The 20,407-nt window shown below is 43.4% G+C and overlaps 2 protein-coding genes and 1 long non-coding RNA gene across 4 annotated transcripts; all 3 read left to right on the top strand.

The window, feature by feature from the left end:
- The first annotated feature begins 209 nt into the window (after positions 1 to 209).
- On the top strand, positions 210 to 1,411 carry LOC134075902 (uncharacterized). Its single transcript, XR_009938508.1, has 5 exons — positions 210 to 243; positions 447 to 534; positions 652 to 716; positions 1,156 to 1,210; positions 1,341 to 1,411. It is a non-coding gene; the product is annotated as an uncharacterized LOC134075902 (long non-coding RNA).
- An 8,978-nt stretch (positions 1,412 to 10,389) lies between these two features.
- On the top strand, positions 10,390 to 15,371 carry LOC134079189 (rap guanine nucleotide exchange factor 3-like). The gene is made up of 14 exons (XM_062535389.1): positions 10,390 to 10,493; positions 12,002 to 12,044; positions 12,197 to 12,269; positions 12,412 to 12,549; positions 12,722 to 12,816; positions 13,019 to 13,141; positions 13,436 to 13,617; positions 13,717 to 13,807; positions 13,918 to 13,968; positions 14,172 to 14,259; positions 14,377 to 14,441; positions 14,881 to 14,935; positions 15,066 to 15,134; positions 15,286 to 15,371. Exons 1-14 carry the CDS (start codon positions 10,390 to 10,392, stop codon positions 15,369 to 15,371), a joined length of 1,263 nt encoding a protein of 420 aa, XP_062391373.1.
- An 812-nt stretch (positions 15,372 to 16,183) lies between these two features.
- On the top strand, positions 16,184 to 19,292 carry LOC134092270 (uncharacterized). 2 transcript variants are annotated; one of them, XM_062545084.1, is made up of 4 exons: positions 16,184 to 16,645; positions 16,791 to 16,906; positions 17,949 to 18,633; positions 18,730 to 19,292. In XM_062545084.1, the coding sequence occupies exons 1-4, from the start codon at positions 16,246 to 16,248 to the stop codon at positions 19,215 to 19,217; spliced, it is 1,689 nt and encodes a 562-aa protein (XP_062401068.1). In that variant the 5' UTR covers positions 16,184 to 16,245; the 3' UTR covers positions 19,218 to 19,292. The 2 variants fall into 2 exon arrangements, with proteins under 2 accessions (XP_062401068.1, XP_062401062.1); XM_062545078.1 differs by having other exon boundaries at positions 17,949 to 19,292.
- Positions 19,293 to 20,407: the final 1,115 nt, after the last annotated feature.

Below are 20,407 nucleotides of genomic sequence, written 5' to 3' on the forward strand. Positions count from 1 at the left end.
GGAAAAAAATATGAACTCATTCATGGCTGTAATGTATGGCCTGACAAACAGTGCAGTGTCCAGACTGCACAACACCTGGAAGGTATGGTCTAAGTTGAATTCTCTCTGATTTATAGATTTATTAAATGACTCGCACAAAATAGGTTTCTGTTACGAACACATCTTGAGAATTTTCTCTCAAATGCCTCACAGAAAGTACCAAAACTACAGCTGAAGCGGTTCAGGAAATATGAGCTCATACTGGTGAGTTCAGTCAAATATCTTTACAAGAATATTATACTGAGGGATTGTTTAGTGATCAGGTGCTACAACGTCTTGACTAGATGTTTTATTCTGAACTAATACGTCAATTCTACTGTGTATTGAGCAATAGATTTAGATGAAGTTTGTTTCTGCTTTTACAACAACTACAAATGCAACATACTACATTTTGTACTTGAACGCAGGATCCATTCAGTAACCATGACACATTGAGGAAAGTGGTGGCTAAACTGCACCCGCCATATATCCCGTACCTGCCCCTCATTTTAAAAGGTAATATTGACACAGCTTAACTATATTGCACTTTATTACATGTACAGACACTTTCTGTTTGTCATATTGACTATAGGTCTGACACTTTCATACCTTTTTATCTTCTGTTAATAACAGACCTAACATTCATAAATGAAGGGTACAAAACAAGACAAGACAATCTTGTCAACTTCGAGAAAATGGTGAGTTGTTTTGGGTCCCCCTTTGGTTTGAGAAGCACAAAAATAAACAAACTTTATATGCGTTTTTTTGCAATCAATGAACAAATCTCTGATATAATATTGAGGGAATGCACCAACAGCAGTCTGTAGAAAAAGATCTCTGAATTCCTGTGGCATACTGTACGTTCCTTTGCATTTCAATTTTGGAGGGGGGAGGGGGTGCAGTTTCTCACCCAAAACTAAAAAGCTGCTAGCTTGGTAATCTCCGCTCAGACAATGGCAGAAGTGCCGTTTGTCATGTTATGAGTTTATATGCCATCAAAATGATTCTGGAAATGTTATGTTGAGGTTAAAAAAAACTGTTAAGGGCTTTGAATAGAATAAAAGTAAAATAAAAATGTTAAATTGTTTTTCCATCATTATTTCTACTGTTTAATTATTGTTCTTTGTAATATTACAGACATTATTTGCCAAAACCTTGAAGATTGTGAAAGACTGCCGGAATCAGCCCTACTGTAAGCATAACCATATCTTCCCTATTATCAATGATTTGTTAGGTGAACACCCTTAAGTGACACTGTTTTCAGGAGTTTATGATGAAAACATGCAAACAAACAAATATGTTGCCACCCTTCCCTTTTACAGTACCCATTTCACCAGAAACTGGCCGTGCAAAGAAAGGCACTGGCCTTCACAACACACAGAAGCCCTCAGGTAAGTACGCATGTACTGTTGACTTGCAGGACATCTGACATTTACTTGCTGGACACTTTACAATCATCACATCTTCACCATCTACAAGGTAACCACATTCTCACCCATTTCCTTCTTTAACCCGAAATCTTACTGTCTTCCATCCAGGTCCTGAGCAGTTCAACAGCAGAAAACTGCACGTAATCAGTGACCAGCGGAAGCTGACCCAGCTCTCCAGGGCCATTGAGCCGTGAGGGCTATTATAAAGATAAAGTTTAATACATCAAAATAAAAATGTATTCATCAACAGAAAAAGTCAGACTGGACTCAGTGTGGTCATTGTTTTAAATTAACATGTCACAAAGGCCAAGTCAGGTGACTAGGTCAAACCATGTGTAATTACTCTAACTCTGATGGATATGCATCATGGCTTTCCTGCAAAGACCTCATGCTTGACATGGTGAAAAAAAAACACGTCATCTATATAAATGCAAGGAACGTCTGTCTGTGGGTCACTCTGTCTGTCTGTTCCACGCATAACTCTCGAACCACTCATCCGACTGCTCTCAAAGTTGGTGGGTGTCATCCTAATGGCACGCGTGTGTGCAGTGCAGTTATGACCAAAGATCTGATTGGTTGAAGCCCGTTTGTGATTGGTTCCAGTTAATTGCTGCAATTGATTGTTAATAGGCCTAACTTTTATTCAAGTCCTATTTCTGGGACTTTCTGGTATAATTTTTTCTATTTTTTTTATTCACTCGTTCAATGTTCATACGAAGAGGCTTCACACAGTTCTCACCATGTGAGTGAAAGTTATAATGACTTTTTTTTATAATGAATTTATTTGTAGGATATTGCTTGTTAACAACTTGAGCTGTGTATGCAAAGACACAGAGTTCAAAGTTCACAAGGTTTGAATGAAATATACCTTTGAGAATGTTTTTATTAGTATTATTTCATTAAAGCTATTTCCATGTTGAACTAAATTTTTATTGATATGGCATGATGCCAATATAAACACAGTTAACAATGGTCTTAGATTGCAATAGCATATGATTAAATGTAATGATTAATTCATATTCAGCTGAAGCCTATACCTTACACTGACAGACTTTGACAAGATTTGGGAAAGATTCTTGAAAGATTGTAGTCTTTTGAGTAAAGCTTGAATGAGGGGCATTAGTTAAAATACTACAATCTTTCAAGAATCTTTCTCAAATTTGGTCAAAGTCTGTCAGTGGAATGTAGGCTTTAGGTAAACTGCAGCTGCTGTATTTATGGTTACTGACATACTCCGAGTCTCTGGCTCTCTCTTAGAGCCAGGTATAGTGAGCTGGCCCTACTAGGGACCATTGGCTTAGCTAGTCATGTTCCACGCCGAGATGGAGTATTAGCTGGCCGAGAATATCCAGAGGGTGTGGTAGGCGGCTGTTTGGGTGCCGCCTTTCCATGATCTAGAGGCAGTAACAGGAAAGACATACAGTATCAGACATATCAGCATCATGGGTCAGCCTGAGCCACAAAGCTATCTTATCATGCCCTCCTGTGGTTACAAAATGCCACCTGGAAGACAAATAGTTGGAGTCTTGATTGTGTGTGATTAGGCCAGGCAAACCAATTAGGCTGCTAATGGAAATCACTTTCGGTGTGTCCAGCCTGCTTTCAATGCTGCTGATTGGTGGATGACTGCATTAACTGAACATTTTGCAAAGCCGGAATTAATCACGCACGATTCATTGTCACATTACAAATCCATATTTATGGGTTTTGAGTGTCAGATAGCGAAACTGAGCAAGGAGCACAGCGCTTCTCATGCACTAGACATGCACACCATCAGAAGTGGCGCAACCAAGACACTTGGCATTGTTAATTAAATATTGGCTTGACATTCAATTATCGCAATCGCAATCGCATTGCATCATCATCTTACTACAGTAAGGACATCAGTAAGCAATACTTGATGCACTCCTATCTGTTTATTGCTCAGTTACATGCACGCATCACTGCACTCCTGGCTCATCATTGCCCAGATACAGACTTCTCCACACCCAGAACCAGCCCCGACTGAAGCACACAAGCTTACGACTAGCTAACTAGCCGGGCCAACAGTAGCAGGTCACACGCCCAGTTTACGCTACCCAGCTCCATTAACCCCCATGGCTGCACACGCTAAAGCTGGAGCCTTTCCAAAAACACACAGGCAGCGTTTTTTCAGCCCTCAGTCCAGGCTTGTGGCAGTTAAGTCAGTTCTAGTAGTCGCTACTCCCGCCTCCGCCTCTTTCCTCTCCTCTTCCATCACCCCCAGCTGGGATTCAGTCCCAGGCTGCCCCCCTCCAGTCGGTCTTCGGATCGACTGCTCCCACCTTCCCTCTCCACCTTCCCCTTATCTTTGCTTGTCTTCTCCAAATCAACAGGCAAAGTTAGATATCGTCGCTACCCATTTCCTACCTCCCCTCCCCCCCCCCCTTTTTCCTACACCCCACCCCTCAGCCAGGACTCGGTCCCAGGCTGTCCCCTCCAGTTGGTCTAAGCATCGACTGCTCCCACTCCTCCCCCTCCCCATTCCCTTCCCAAAGCAGCCCGGGATCCGAACCGATCCATGCACACGTCACTGATTTTCACTTTCCATTAGGAATCAGTGAATGTCTACAGGTCCCAGCTAGCTCTGGTAGCGACCGCGTCGCTACCTCCCCCCCTTTCCTTCCCCATTTTTCCTCTAGCATCGACCTCTCTCCACTCCCCCTTCCTTCCCAGAGCCATGCCAGACCTGTCAGTGTCATCGGGTTTGCAGTACCCTGCGGTACAGCGTTCCATTCCTCTGCCTATCCATTCCCAGGCCACAGCAACTCCATACAGATCTCAGAAGGCGACCGCGTTGCTACTCCCTCCTCCCCCCTCCACCTCCCCCAGCCAGGACTTCCCTCCCAGGCTGCCCCCTCCAGTTGTTGGCGGCAACTGCTCCCTCCCTTCCCCCCTTTCCCCATTCCATGCCCGGAGCCTCTCTGGACTTTCCGCACCATCAGCTTGGGCACCCAGTAGTGCCACAGAACAGCGTTTCATTCCATATGCCTATCATGTGTTTACATACCGTGTCATACGTTGTTTGTGTCGAATAACAGTTTCTTTCTCTGAGCCCCAAGACCTATGCAGCAACAGCTACCTGAGCCCCAGGACCCACGCAACGACGGCTCTGCTGAGCCCGAAGATCCATGCAACGACTGCTCCTCAGGATCCCAGGACACATGCAGCGACAGCTCTACTGAGCCCCAAGACCTATGCTTTTGAATGGGCCTGCTGCATGATTGATTATGATTAAAGGTTTCTAATGGTGTTACTTATATGTTTCTAAGACAAAAATTGGCAGAGTTTGAGATGTGTGTTTGGAACAGTTTTTCAAATCCCCAGGGGACTCCAGAGGGTTAAGGACAAAAATACTTGGAAAAGTTTATTAAAAGTACACTCATTTATGAACTGTAATGCCAATGTACTTCAATAATAAATAGTAACCACCTTTATAAGAATTGGACCTGGATTCATGCTGTATCCTGTGTGTAGATTGAATGCAAGATGTATGCAATTATGTCTGCCTTTTGTTTCTTTTTATATTTTTCTTTCTTTCCATTGTAACCAGCACGCTGTAAAATGTCTTAGACTGGACTCCATTGTCTCCAACACTGTTACATGATTGGTCTTGGCTCTGAACAATGTGGGGGAGGCACCTTTCTCATAGAGATGTCTACTGTATATATTTTCAGTAGCCAATGATTTGTTAGAGGAGGAGTTTTCCTCCTTTTAAAGGTACCTATTCCGTACTTCGGGGCTTTCAACTTCAACTTATTTCACTTTCATATCTCCACTTTCCTATCACCCCATCTATCCCCATGTTACCGACTCTTTTCGCACTTTTCTTTACTCTTTCATTTCGCCTCATCGAGTCACCACATCGCTTTCCATTGTTGTGCTCTGTTAGCCTGACGAGCCAGACCCACATCAAGATGTAAGGTCTGGGAACTCACCGTAGTCAGGGCTCAATCGGAGGGGCGGGATAAACGGTTGCCTTTCAAATTCCCTCTCCGCAATAGGATAACGCTAAACGAATCATCTTCTTGTTTTCAAGTAGCAGGATGCGTAACCTTCCCTCTCCACACAATAGGATAACGCTAAACAAATCATCTTGATTTCAAATAGCAGGATGCATTACCGTCGCAACTTCTGGTCGCATGTCAGTCACCAACATGGTCTCACACCCAACTCGTCGAACGAGGACGCATAGGTGCCCCTGCGCGTTCATGCGTTCATGCGACGCGAAGGGCTGCCATAGGGAACCTAGGTCTCCGCCCCTTCCGGTCGGTCCACTGGACCTAAGATCGGAAAAAAAAATGAATGAGAGTATGGAGAAAGATCAATTATTTTCTGGTCCCGATCGTCTTGTGCCATGAATTACACATATGATGTTTGCCAATTTTAAAGACAAATTTTATGTAAAGACATTTGCAGTTCATTTAGTGAATCACAACATTGTGAAATATCGTAATTCCATCGACTACAAACACATCAGTCGCGTTAGTGACGTTAGCCCACTTCACAGGCACAGCCACCGGCACCAGCAACAGCAGGTCTTATTTGAGCTTCCCCCCTTGCCGGTGAAAATACCATGAGTCAGAGCATTAAACACTCCAAATAAGTTGTAGTCGTCCATAGACTGTACATAAACTACAGTCAAGTGACATAGTTGGCAGCAAGATGTAACCGCTAACTAGCAGTGCTGTGCGCCATCAATGCCATGGGACTTTGGATGCAGTCAATTGGACTACATTGACGTGGACTTTTCTGTTTTTGTTTGTTTTATTATTTATTTGACTTTTGTTTATTTGTCTGTCTTGCATGTGTCACGGGTAGCCTACGCGATCACGTCGCTCCGTCCGACATGCCTGGCCTTTTGGGACAAGTGTTTTTGTTTGTATGTATTGGTGTCACGGGTACGCAGGCGATTACGCCACTCCGTCCGGCATCTTTTGTCTTGTGTCTTGTTATTTTGTAAATTTGTCTGTTCTTTGTTGCCACGGGTACACTGGCGACTACGCCACTCCGTTCGGCACTGTCTATGTCTTTCTGAGGCGCATTGGGTTGTACTCTGTGCACGTTAAATGCGCTATATAAATAAAATGACATGACTTGACTTGACCTGAAAAATTATCTTTTAAATTCACACATATCATATGTGAAATGCGCAGTACAATTCAAACGGGACCAAAAAACAATTATTATCTCTCCATTGACTCCCGTTCATAAATTTTCACCATTTAGGTCCAATGGACCGGAAGTAGATGTGCATCACTTAGGTACCCTATAGACATCAATGTAAATCCTTTGGCGTCAAATGTAGACGCAAGGAACCCAGTCACCATTATGTGAAGCCCGCCCACCGACGTTATACACGCTGTGATTGGCCCGCTTGATTTACCAGTTCTCAGCTCCTAAGCTCTATGGATCGTACCTAGACTCCCTCGCCAGACAAATTACATTTGCTGCCGCTAGGGGCATCTGGATTTCTAGGCTAGTGTTCTGTAAAGCCCAATTCACACCAAAGATTCCCGACGCGACGAGACTGAGTTGCAGCGGTGTGAATTAGAAGTTGCACGTAGTTGCAAGCCGTCGCAAGCTGTCGCAGAGCATTAAAGGCGTTGAGTCGCAGTCGCAAGGTTTTAGAACGTCGCTGCTCGTATCGTCTCGTCGGCAATCTTTGGTCTGAACCAGGGTGGGAATTTCGTCATTTTAGGGGCAAGGCCATTTGGCCTTCACCTTCTTTTTTTTTTTTAGGGGCACCAAGGCCACATGATAGGGCACAAAGGCCACTGAGTAAAATTCGATGGTTTTACATTTCAGGGTTATCTCGACACAAATACATAGACCCGCTAGCCGCTGTAGGCTTTGAGAAACACTAACGCAGCCTCAAACTTCTTTAAGTTGAGGCCCAATCATGGCAGACTTTGGGGTCATAGGGCCCAACTACACATAGCCTACCTCACCCCACCTCTCATCAAATCATCATTATGATTATCATATCACAATTAGTATTATGCTATATTGTTAAACATGCACTTTCACTTCAAAGCAGTCAATGTTTGTGCCAAAATTGTTTACAAAAAGTTTGTGAAAACTATGCACATCAGGGGTCTGCTTTAGGCTATACTAATGTAAGATAGATAGATATAGATAGATATAATTTACAGTTCATTCTTTTGCATGTTTGCATGAGAGATACTTCTGAAAACAACAGCAAATATGGGTGCTATTGTTTTGGGATGTTTCCCTCGTGCAAGCATCATAAGCCGTTTTCAGACAGGTCTCTGCACCTGCCGCATTTCTGACGATAGTGGACATTCTGACATGACGCATAGGTTTGCTGAAAGCAAAAGTCCGTGAACATTGCGAAAATACACCGCTGTCTGAAAACGGCTACACTCTGGTAAGCAAATGGAGAAATAAAATGATATGGTTTATAATGAAATTTCATTTGAATGCCTGAATGTAAGAAAACACAATAGCAACGTTTGTCTATGGTAAACGGCCGTGCAGATAGGCGTAAATCTGGAGATCTTTAAATGAAAGACTAAGGCTACAATCTTCTGACCATGTTATATTCACTGACCATGTTATATTCATATTTGACTACCGGTAAACAATAGTCAATGCTAAACAATGTTTGCGCTGTTTGTATGGAAGTTGCGGGAATCCACGTTGCTCTATTAAATGTTGTTGAATAATTAAATAGCCTTCCGACAGGTTGAAGCAGAGCTTTGACACTAACGTTATCATGTAGTTTCAGTTTCTGTCACGCAAACGCGCGCACACATACATGCATTCAATGAAAGTTCATACCACTACTTAATCGTATGGCTCTATGTTTAATCACATCGAATTAGCTAGCATTTCTTGCTGATTGCAGTAACGTTTGCTTTCTTCTTCTGTCGGTCCGCGATTGTGTGATCAATTGCGCAGCAAATTATCAGGTGAAGCACGGACCTAATTTCACTCAAAGAGCAAAGAGCGTTCCGTATCAGTTCAATACGGAACAAGACTTTTATGTCTCAAATACGGGACGATTCCGTACTGAATGGTTGGTAACCCTAAGTCAGGGGCATAAAGGCCACTGTGGCCGTATGATGGGTTTTTTTTCACGGGGCATCAAGGCCAAAGTGTAGGGCAACGGCGGCCATGGCCGCATGGCCTTGGTCTAATTCCCACCCTGGTCTGAACCCTACTTAAGAATCCTACATGACATTGGTGCTAGTGTGCTAGTAATAATCAGGACAAAAGAGTGTTGATTGCCATCATCCCAGGACGTCCAACACTGGGACGTCAGGCTCTTAGCTCTGAGGATCCAAAGGTGAGTGTTTCTGGGAACCTTTGTGCTACTTGTGGGAACAGCGGCCAGCCATCATGGTAGTAACATACACATACTGTAGTATGCAGACCACGCAAAAACCTTGTTTTGAAGATATACACAACAGCATTTAAGAATTATTGCATCATCAGTTTCAGAATGCCTCAACATTGTAGTTTTAAGGTGAACATTCTAGACTGATTCTAGAACATTCTAGATTCTACTGGTTTTGGTCTACTTCCGCCTAGTTACAGTAACTATGCAGACACATTCTGTGTTTTAATTGCTAATGATGTAATAAAGGAAAGTCAATGACATCACAATATGAAATGTAGGGATTCACTCCAAGGTTGTAGTATGTGCTCAGTCTCTTCTAACAATGTGAGGGAAATGTCACGTTTGAAGAGGGCTCTTTGTTTCTTCTGCTGCCTTAGGGCAGAGACAGAGACTGAGGAAGAGGACCATGAATATACAGACCTGCTAAAGAGAGCGAGGTTACGACGGGAGACATGGCGCCGGGATGAACTGGCCCGACTCAAAATTGAGTTGGAGAGCCAAAGCAGGGTCCAGCAACCTGTCCAGGCAACCCAGGACCCTCCTAATGACGAGGCATCTAGAGGGGACATTGTGGAGATAGATGTGGAGAAGGAGAGAGCACTGGAACAGGAGAGAAAGCAGGAGGAGAGAGTGACCCGTCTGATGGAGATCAGACGGCAAAATCTGCAGTGGAGATTTCAGGCAGAGAAGGTTAGACAGGCAGAACTAAACAGAAGCACCATTGAGTGTGTGTAGTCTAAAGGCCTGTTCAGTTGTTAACGTGTGTTCTGTTGATCTTTACAGCTCCGTAAGGAACTGGCCGCTGTTACGGTCCTTGAAATCAGGACGGGCATAGTCTGTAAGTGTGAACAAATGGCACACTAATGAAAGCTATTTCTTATCATGGATCTAACATTGCTATGTCACTGTACCATTGCTATGCCACAAAGCTGGAGAGATATGTTGGATGTAGACACAAGAAAACCAGAGCATGACCTATGCTTTCATTGTGTTTTAGTGATCAGTCAGGGTGTCAATGGGACCTCCAATTATGTCATCTGGAAGGGCCTTCGTAATATCATCTCCAACCGCAAGGTAGGCCTAAATCTATTACCCACCAACAGAGGGGTCCACTGGTTGTTGGCATGCAGGAAAAAGATGAAAATGTTTGTTTGAGACTAAAACAACAAAGTGTGAGATACTTGGGTTACTTGGTACTTGATACTTGGGGGTGCTTGGGGGTTACTTGGTACTTGATACTTGGGAGTGCATTAAGCTGTATGTTCTTCCTAGGGTGTGATGACTACCCTGCATGAGGGACAGGACCTGCTGGTCCCTTTCAGGCCTCAAGTGATCAGGCAAGAGCACGTCCGCAATTTCCTCCGAGTAGGAAATAGGGATTTTATGAGCATCCTCAAGGTAAGAGTCCTAAAGGGAATGGCCCTGCATGACTACATGCTGGAATTATACAGTACAGTACATGTGTACGGTGGTCGGGTGAACTCAACCAAAAACATTTGTTTTGGTTGAGTTGTGAATGTACCTTTTGCGCATGTATTGAAGGATGTGAATGCAAACATGGTGCACGTTGAGGAGAAGGGCGTGCCAGCACTCATCCTAAAGAGGAGCTCCGACCTGATGTTTGCTCCAGGTGCACCAGAACCTGCATTCTGCAGCAATAGGTGAGTTCTCTGACTGGGCTATAACCTAGCCATGACAAATCACTGTACAAACAATGGAAATCAAACAAAAGCTCTCGTGTGAGGGAACTAACTACTAATCTGATGAATGATAGTTGTTCAATTCACTGACCAAAAATAGCCTCATCACTTTAATCCAAGCCATGTGCTCTATGGTCCTGTCTTTGTCTGTGCATTGCATAAAATCTGCTGCCTTTATCAGGTTCTTGGTGAAGTCGGGAACACCTGACAAAATTCTCCAGTTCCTGCTCTTCTCAATGACCCTGAACACTCCAGATGACCAGATGGGTAAGTCACTTCCTGTGTGAGGGCAACTGGTGTGAAACTCAAATATACAGTACCAGTTGCTTTGCAGATGGCTGACATTGCTCTGTTTTTTATGTGATAAAAATGTAGTTTATAGAGTGATTATGATCATTGTTTTGCTGTATTGTTCTGCAGATCCATTTGTGTACAGTTTCCTGCTCACATATCATGTATTCATGACATCTGAAGAGTTGTGCTCCGCCCTGCTGAACTGATATCCTTCCAAAACAACTGCCACTGACCATTGTTTTTAGTAACAGAAATATTTTAAACAGAAACTGCTATACTATAAAAAATGTCCTAAATGGTTTAGGTTTTCTGTGTTGGTTAAGTCAGAGGTCACACTTCCTTAACGTTTCGTTTCACTCTCAATTCTGAGCAATCAGTGGACACTGGGCTGGTGCAGGTCAAAGAGAGAGTAGTGACGCTGGTCCTCCAGTGGGTGACACTGTATGGCCTTCTCCTGCTGGACAACCCTGCAGTGGTTCTCTTCTTCGAGGTAATGATGTTTGTTTGACCCAGTGAGTGTGTGTAATCCCAAACAGTGTGTTGTGAGGGCTGAGTAGGTGTGTCGTGTGAGAAATTCCAAGTGAGAGGTTTTTTTTCTTTCTCCTTAATAACCATTAACAATTTGCCCAAAAGTGCAGGTTATTAAGTTAGATTTCATAAAATCACTTCTGAACATGTTTGCCTTTATTTGCTATTTGCATCATTTGCTATGTGTGCTCTCTTAAAACAGAAGCTGTCAAGACAGGTGAAGGGCTATGCACATCTCCGCATGCTGAGAGATTACCCTGAGATCAGGGCAATGAGACCCATTTTGTGAGTAATACACACACAGACACAGACACAGACACAGACACAGACACAGACACACACACAGACACACACACAGACACACACACAGACACACACACACACACACACACACACACACACACACACACACATCCACACACACACAGTTGGAAACCTTAAGGAAGTTGTTGGCTCCTCTGTCTGTGTCCCATGCATATGGCGCATGACAATAACTGCAATATCAGCGTGCCATGCAGGGATGTCATGTACCTCGACAATCAACGATACACATCCTCAATGTCCATACCACTTCCTTTAGACCCTGAAAAATGTGCAATAGTGATAATATATATCAGATATAATCATATCTTCAATGCTTTTTCCAGGATGAACAATGGACAATGGATGAAGAATCAGCCCTCAAATAGGGTAAGTGAAACATTCACAATATTCTAAAATGTATTAAACTACCTTTTAGTCTTCTTACATAAAGTACATTTCACTTCATTTCACTTTATGGTGTAAAGTAGATCATTATGACATCTGCCCTATAACGATCATTGATTCATGATATCTCTCAGAGAAGACAGAGAAGACGGCCTCTGGTTTGGGACATAAACCACACAAGCCTGCCAATCAGGATAAATCACAAAGGTGTGTAGCGTTTTTATTTCTGATCACTGAACCTACTGATTGCAGTTCCTCTGTGTATAAAGTTATGTTGCTCCCATTACATGATTAAAAAGTCAATAAATCAAACGTATCAGACCATCACCTTAGAGACTCTTCTTTGCAGTGCTGGTGAATGTCTACAGTCAGGACCACAGCTTTGTGTCTGTGACGATGCCCCTCCACGCCTCTGTCGAGGACGTCATGGCAGCCGTGAAAGCCCCAGCAGGAGACAGCTTGCTAGTGAGGGTGCAGTCCACTGGAGGTGAGACCAACACTCAAACACTTTGTTGAAGAGGAAGAGGAGTTGTGTTACCTTTCTATTCCACCTGATCTGGAGCTAGGAACAATTTAACCAAACAGTTTATTGAAGAGGTTTGTTAGTTTGTTAGTTTTGTTTGTTAGTTTTGAAATGCCTGTATTGTAACCCACTCCAGTGAGGGAGCAGCTCAAGATGGATGCCAGGGCCGTCTCCTTTCTGAGCATCAATGAGAGGCTGTTCCTCTGCTCTGCCAGCCAGGCTGCTGAGCTGGTGAGTGCCCTCTGAATCTACACTCATTTATACAGACACACTTGGAATCTATGGACCATAGAAATCAGTGAGGTCTGAAATCTGACTTTCAGGGAGCCCTGGCAGTGTTGAGATTTATACAAAAGAAAATAACAGTAATGGCGCTAGTCCTGCAAGTGTTTTGTATTCAGAGAGCTAAAGTGTGTGTGTGTGATCTTCACAGACGCCCCCGCAGGTACAGCTCGGCCCAAAGGCAAACACAAACGCAGTGGAGAACATGAGTGCCAAGGCCTTGGCAGTCCAGCTCACCAGCTATGACTGGGAGCTCTTTAATGCCATGCATGAGGTGAGAACCTTAGGGGACTACAGAAGGGAGAACCATAGGGGAACTACAGAGGAGAGGGGAGGGGAGGGCAAGAGTTCTGTCTGTGAACTATACAGTAAGAGGTTGACTTTGTTTTTCATGTCACCATCTACTTTAGTACTTATCCCTTGGTAACCCAAAGAGCACATCATATAGTCACTAAACTGTTTAGCAACCATTACGTATTTAGAATGTCGACTCTTTTATTGGTCCGTTTACACCAACTACCAACTCCATTCTCTTGTCCTTCCCTTTCTACCACGTCCATCCAACTAGACGGAGCTACTCTATTACGTGTTGGGGTCAAAACTATTCCCCAACAGCCTAACAGCTAACTTGGAGAGCTTCATACGCCGCTTCAATGTGGTGGTGTACTGGGTGGCCACAGAACTCTGTCTGTGTGCAGAGCTCTCCAAGCGAGCTCAGCTGATGAGGAAGTTCATCCAGATGGCCTCCATGTGAGTTTGACCGTGCAGACACTATTATGGAGAAGGAACCAATTTCCTTCAGTCACAGGTGGTAGTAGATGCATGATCCTAGGTTTCTCCTCTTTTCAGCCTATATCAGGAAAAAAATATGAACTCATTCATGGCTGTAATGTATGGCCTGACAAACAGTGCAGTGTCCAGACTGCACAACACCTGGAAGGTATGGTCTAAGTTGAACTCTCTCTTATTTATAGATTTATTAAATGACTCGCACAAAATAGGTTTCTGTTACGAACACATCTTGAGAATTTTCTCTCAAATGCCTCACAGAAAGTGCCAAAACTACAGCTGAAGCGGTTCAGGAAATATGAGCTCATACTGGTGAGTTCAGTCAAATATCTTTACAAGAATATTATACTGAGGGATTGTTTAGTGATCAGGTGCTACAACGTCTTGACTAGATGTTTTATTCTGAACTAATACGTCAATTCTACTGTGTATTGAGCAATAGATTTAGATGAAGTTTGTTTCTGCTTTTACAACAAGTACAAATGCAACATACTACATTTTGTACTTGAACGCAGGATCCATTCAGTAACCATGACACATTGAGGAAAGTGGTGGCTAAACTGCACCCGCCATATATCCCGTACCTGCCCCTCATTTTAAAAGGTAATATTGACACAGCTTAACTATATTGCACTTTATTACATGAACAGACACTTTCTGTTTGTCATATTGACTATAGGTCTGACACTTTCATACCTTTTTATCTTCTGTTAATAACAGACCTAACATTCATAAATGAAGGGTACAAAACAAGACAAGACAATCTTGTCAACTTCGAGAAAATGGTGAGTTGTTTTGGGTCCCCTTTTGGTTTGAGAAGCACAAAAATAAACAAACTTTATATGCGTTTTTTTGCAATCAATGAACAAATCTCTGATATAATATTGAGGGAATGCACCAACAGCAGTCTGTAGAAAAAGATCTCTGAATTCCTGTGGCATACTGTACGTTCCTTTGCATTTCAATTTTGGAGGGGGGAGGGGGTGCAGTTTCTCACCCAAAACTAAAAAGCTGCTAGCTTGGTAATCTTCGCTCAGACAATGGCAGAATTGCCGTTTGTCATGTTATGAGTTTATATGCCATCAAAATGATTCTGGAAATGTTATGTTGAGGTTAAAAAAAACTGTTAAGGGCTTTGAATAGAATAAAAGTAAAATAAAAATGTTAAATTGTTTTTCCATCATTATTTCTACTGTTTAATTATTGTTCTTTGTAATATTACAGACATTATTTGCCAAAACCTTGAAGATTGTGAAAGACTGCCGGAATCAGCCCTACTGTAAGCATAACCATATCTTCCCTATGATCAATGATCTCTTAGGTGAACACCCTTAAGTGACACTGTTTTCAGGAGTTTATGATGAAAACATGCAAACAAACAAATATGTTGCCACCCTTCCCTTTTACAGTACCCATTTCACCAGAAACTGGCCGTGCAAAGAAAGGCACTGGCCTTCACAACACACAGAAGCCCTCAGGTAGGTACGCATGTACTGTTGGACTTGCAGGACATCTGACATTTACTTGCTGGACACTTAACAATCATCACATCTTCACCATCTACAAGGTAACCACAATATTCTCACCCATTTCCTTCTTTAACCTGAAATCTTACTGTCTTCCATCCAGGTCCTGAGCAGTTCAACAGCAGAAAACTGCACGTAATCAGTGACCAGCGGAAGCTGACCCAGCTCTCCAGGGCCATTGAGCCGTGAGGGCTATTATAAAGATAACGTTTAATACATCAAAATAAAAATGTATTCATCAACAGAAAAAGTCAGACTGGACTCAGTGTGGTCAGTGTCTTGACTTTACATGTCACAGAGGCCAAGTCAGGTGACTAGGTCAAACCATGTGTAATTACTGTAACTCTGATAGATATGCATCATGGCTTTCCTGCAAAGACCTCATGCTTGACATGGTGGAAAAAAAACACACGTTATTCCCTACACAGTTTTGTCCACTGTCGTCTAGTGGATACTGTGATCTTCGGTAGGTGAAGACAGCACACTTTGATCTTTGCTACCCCAGAGCTAACTTACCATGCAACTTGCCGTAGGCAGTTAGCTTCAATTAACTCCCGGATCTCCTTATATGGGCAAAGATGGCAGCTTTGGATCCTTTTTGTAGGCGAACTTCAGAGCTCTATGCAGTCTGTACTGATAATCCAGGTGCTTGATTGTATACACCTGTGGAAAGGGACCTGATGAAACCCATGGATGCCTCTCATTTAGTCTTTTATACATCCTCCCTTCCTTACTCGGTCCTCGTCCTAACTGATCTACATAAAGAATGATGGGGCGGCAACAATGGGATAGTCTAACCAGTGTTAGTTATAGATCAGTGGGAACGAGCCTGGAGGATAGAGCATCGAAGATCGAGTACAGAGTTTGAGAGCCACCCCATGAATAGAAGGCCTAGACTGTTCAAGTGTTCAGCTGCATCATCAATTAAAACCTGATCAGAGGCTTGGTCGCTGGTCTCATTTCAATTTGTGGTAATTGAGTAGCTCTATTTATAGGCTACTGGAGGAGTTGTGAGACCAATGCTTATACAGCTCTCTGGTTGTAGGCTACAACTCTTATAGAAATGAGGCTTAAACCAAACAGGGGTATTTTATTTTTGTGTCTCGTGCTCCCTTACATTGGTCAAGTATGTGGTATAAGCCTGGGAATAGTGCAAAAAGATGAGGTGCATCGTGAGGAGAGGTCCAAGGATATTCACACTGGAACAATTACTTTCGGCACCGGGGATATTTCACTGGGTCGAAATCTGGAATATGAGAGCCGATATGTTGGCGAAAACCCTACAAATGATGGCTCGGTTAACATTCAAGCCGACTTTTCCCATCCAGGCCTGTTGGGTGGACAAAGCAAGATTGATGACTTTAGGGCCTGGAGTCGTATGCGACCGAAGTTAGTATGCACTAATGACCTCATGAAGTTCTCAGCACAAGGCCCTGGGTGCTCTTCACTCCAGTTATACAAAGGTAAGAAATGTATAGGATGGCTTTTTTTTCTTCCTTCAGTGTACATGATGATTTTGACATTAGTAGTTAATTCAGCTGATACCTTTTCTGGTGGTATTGGCAACAATAATTTAAGACCAGACATTTTCTCTCTTCTACTCCACAGGTGGCACGCCACTCTCACTAAGCCAGCTACCACGAGACTGTGGCTACTCTGTGAAAAGGACTGCTGTGGGCCTTAAGTTTCTTGCCCCTCTTGATGGCTGTGATGTTGTAGAACAGGTAGGCTACCTGTTCCATCAGGATTTAATGTTTCTTTTTTTGTTGTTGGAGTAACGTTACCTCAGATGCCATCAGTCACTACGTAACAAAACCCCATATCATAAATGTCTTACTTTTGACCTGAAATTGAGGGGGTTGGGGTTTTTGTTTAAAAGTAGAAATGTAAGGAAAATGCCCTACTGAATTCACCCCTTTTCTTTTAATTCCCCCTTAATCAAGCAATCCCTGAAATGGCACCTGGAAATAAAATCAAGATGCTTAAATGGTCTGACAATTGTTAATGACAAAGGAGCCCCTTACTTGATCCATTGAATGGAAGATTAGTTTCACACATGCCTTAACTTTCTTAAAATGGCATTGTGGGTTTGGTATGTTTTTAGGGGTAATTTGACTGCACATTCTCAACTGAACTTGTGAAGTTTAAACAAAATAAGTCTTGCGGTCACTTGAACGTGACTTAAGCCTACCTTACACTGACAAGATTTGGGAAGGATTCTTGAAAGACTGTAGTCTTTTGAGTGACCGAATGAGTAAGGTAGGCTTAATTTGTAAAAGTAGGCCTGTTAAAAAAATCCTTGGCTGGCTTGTTTATATTAACTATTTTAACAGAAGGTATTGTTAAATAAAGTTACCTTTGCTGCACCAGGTAGTTTTTAGCATTGTTTGCATGGAGCAGTCTCATGTCTCTTGCTGTATGTTTCAGTATTTTTGTTGCCCTCTTCAGGCACTTGTTGGCATATTTCATGAATTGACTTCAGTAGCTTGAATGACTTAAGCTTTCTTGGGCGAAGTCCAATCAGTTCACCAGAGGGCTAGGGGCTAATGGGTGTACATGGTAACTATTTCAATACGATGTGGTCCCTTGCAAACAGACATGTGAGCATACAGTAGGAGTGGCCATAATGGTTGTACGGCTCTTCAACCAGAAGAGTTCCTGAAGTTGGGCAAAAGGACCCCAAGCAGTTTAAGATTTAAATTCATGAGGTCATGTTTCAGGTTTGTTTGGCAAGGTGTGTGACTGCATTATTTTATCTTCCTCCAGGGCAATAACCACTTGCTACAGTTGTTGTGGAATGGCAACCCAGTAACCCTCTCCTGCCCTGTATCAAGCTCAGGCCAAGTCTCTCCAGTTGTATCTACTACTCCAGCTACAGAAGCACCGCTTCCGCCACAGAATCCGTGGATGCATCCCATTTTTGGAGGCTTCCCCCCTCTAATGCCAGTGGCTCCCCCTCCACGTACCGAAGCACCTACTACAGCTGCCAAGCTTCCTCCACAGAATCAATGGATGCAGCCCATTTTTGGAGGCTACCACTCTGTAATGCCTGTGGCTACTGTTGCACCAACTACAGAAGCCGCTGAACTTCCTCCACAGAATTGGTGGATGCCGCCCATTTTTGGAGGCTTCCCCCCTCTAATACCAGTGGCTCCCCCCCGAGCTACCGAAGCACCTACTACAGCTGCCAAGCTTCCTCCACAGAATCAATGGATGCAGCCCATTTTTGGAGGCTACCACTCTGTAATGCCTGTGGCTACTGTTGCACCAACTACAGAAGCTGCTGAACTTCCTCCACAGAATTGGTGGATGCCGCCCATTTTTGGAGGCTTCCCCCCTCTAATGCCAGTGGCTCCCCCTCCAGCTACCGAAGCACCTACTACAGCTGCCAAGCTTCGTCCACAGAATCAATGGATGCAGCCCATTTTTGGAGGCTACCACCCTGTAATGCCTGTGGCTACTGTTGCACCAACTACAGAAGCTCCTGAACCTCCTCCACAGAATCAATGGATGCATCCCATTTTTGGAGGCTTCCACCCTGTAATGCCTGTGGCTCCAGCTACTGAAGCACCAACTACAGAAGCTGCTGAACCTCCTCCACAGAATCAATGGGTGCATCCCATTTTTGGAGGCTTCCACCCTGTAATGCCTGTGGCTACTGTTGCACCAACTACAGAAGCTGCTGAACCTCCTCCACAGAATCAATGGATGCAGCCCATTTTTGGAGGCTTCCACCCTGTAATGCCTGTGGCTACTGTTGCACCAACTACAGAAGCTGCTGAACCTCCTCCACAGAATCAATGGATGCAGCCCATTTTTGGAGGCTTCCACCCTGTAATGCCTGTGGCTACTGTTGCACCAACTACAGAAGCCGCTGAACCTCCTCCACAGAATCAATGGATGCAGCCCATTTTTGGAGGCTTCCACCCTGTGGCCCCAGCTACTGAAGCACCTACCACAGCTGCCAAGCTTCCTCCACAGAAACAATGGGTGCCTGTCTTTGGAGGCAACTATGGTGTTCCTTTTGGTCAGTGAAGAGACTGTCCTTTGTCATTTTATTCAAATAGGTGTTATTTAATGCATATATTAAAATCTGTACTTGGAATTTAAGTTGTCTGGAATTTAAGTTGTTTGTTCAAGCTGCTTTTCTTGGTTTTACTTAAGACTTGGCAAAAATTGCTAGTTTAAAATTCCACTGCCATATTGCTTGCGTGTACAAAAACGATCCAGGTTTCACCACAATTTATTTGGAAGTCTGTTTCTACTCAAAATGTTTCAAGAGTAAGTGTTTTGGGAGTCTACTCATCCTTCAAAAACCGATGGTCCTATTGTAATGGCAACTCTGCAACAGAATCACTTAAATTACTTTTTTTTTAGCTTTGCTGTGGTCTAACAAGTTAGGATTTTAACACTTCCAAAAACTTGCTCTATGTAAATTACGAGGGCCCGAGTACCGAGGTGCGGCTGCTGCTTCAGGTGTTTTTGTACAGATTATTATATACTGCTCAACACTGGTTCATAGGAGCATAGCGTTGTGTGGAACCACCACGGTCCAGCCCTGCAAACGCCCGGACTCGAACCCGCTAACCAGCAGCACCGCAGATCCGGAGTCGAGCGCGCTAACAATCCAGCTAAAAGCCCAGGCTACTGGGTCATTCCACCTCAATTCAACAAATGCCTTCTGCTTGACCATCTCAGATTTCCTTCAAAATTTTACCACAAAGAGTAACCATTTAAACTAACTTAGCCAAAATATTAGATTGGTATACCTAATACATCCAGAAAGAAACATTTTTGAACATGGTACCCCCCTTCTGATTTTTGGCACATTGGCGCCCTCATCTAAATCTGCAGCAAAGTTCAGATGTCATCTCAAGCGTTCAAGCTAAAGACTTCAAATTTTCTGTGAATAATGATTGCTTCCTATCGATTCTACATTCATTTATATCGATTTGATTCCACATTCATACACTAACACTGTGCATTATTCACAAGGCTACCCAAGGTCTCCTCTCACCTGTTTCAAGAGTCTTTAGGAGCCAAGAGACAGACAACTGAGAGAAACTCGAGTGGGCATTGACTCCAAGAATATAAATACCTACAGTATGATATTACCAGAGGGCAGAGCATTACTCACCGGACATACAAAATTACACATACAGTAGCTTCTAAGTGGAAACTCTTTCTGAAGTCTTAACTGTACACTGTGGCTCCAGTGCTCACCT

This window comes from Sardina pilchardus, chromosome 1, assembly GCF_963854185.1.
Source record: "Sardina pilchardus chromosome 1, fSarPil1.1, whole genome shotgun sequence".
NCBI classification, from domain to species: Eukaryota; Metazoa; Chordata; class Actinopteri; order Clupeiformes; family Clupeidae; genus Sardina; species Sardina pilchardus.

Excerpts from the sequence above, each read along its gene's own strand:
- LOC134079189 (XM_062535389.1), top strand. The coding sequence starts at position 10,390 with ATGGTGCACGTTGAGGAGAAGGGCGTGCCAGCACTCATCCTAAAGAGG. Across the intron at positions 12,270-12,411 it reads AATCAGGATAAATCACAAAG|TGCTGGTGAATGTCTACAGT; the intron begins GTGTGTAGCGTT and ends TCTTCTTTGCAG. Across the intron at positions 12,817-13,018 it reads CCAGCCAGGCTGCTGAGCTG|ACGCCCCCGCAGGTACAGCT; the intron begins GTGAGTGCCCTC and ends TGATCTTCACAG.
- LOC134092270 (XM_062545078.1), top strand. The coding sequence starts at position 16,246 with ATGAGGCTTAAACCAAACAGGGGTATTTTATTTTTGTGTCTCGTGCTC. Across the intron at positions 16,646-16,790 it reads TTCACTCCAGTTATACAAAG|GTGGCACGCCACTCTCACTA; the intron begins GTAAGAAATGTA and ends TCTACTCCACAG. Across the intron at positions 16,907-17,948 it reads GCTGTGATGTTGTAGAACAG|GGCAATAACCACTTGCTACA; the intron begins GTAGGCTACCTG and ends ATCTTCCTCCAG.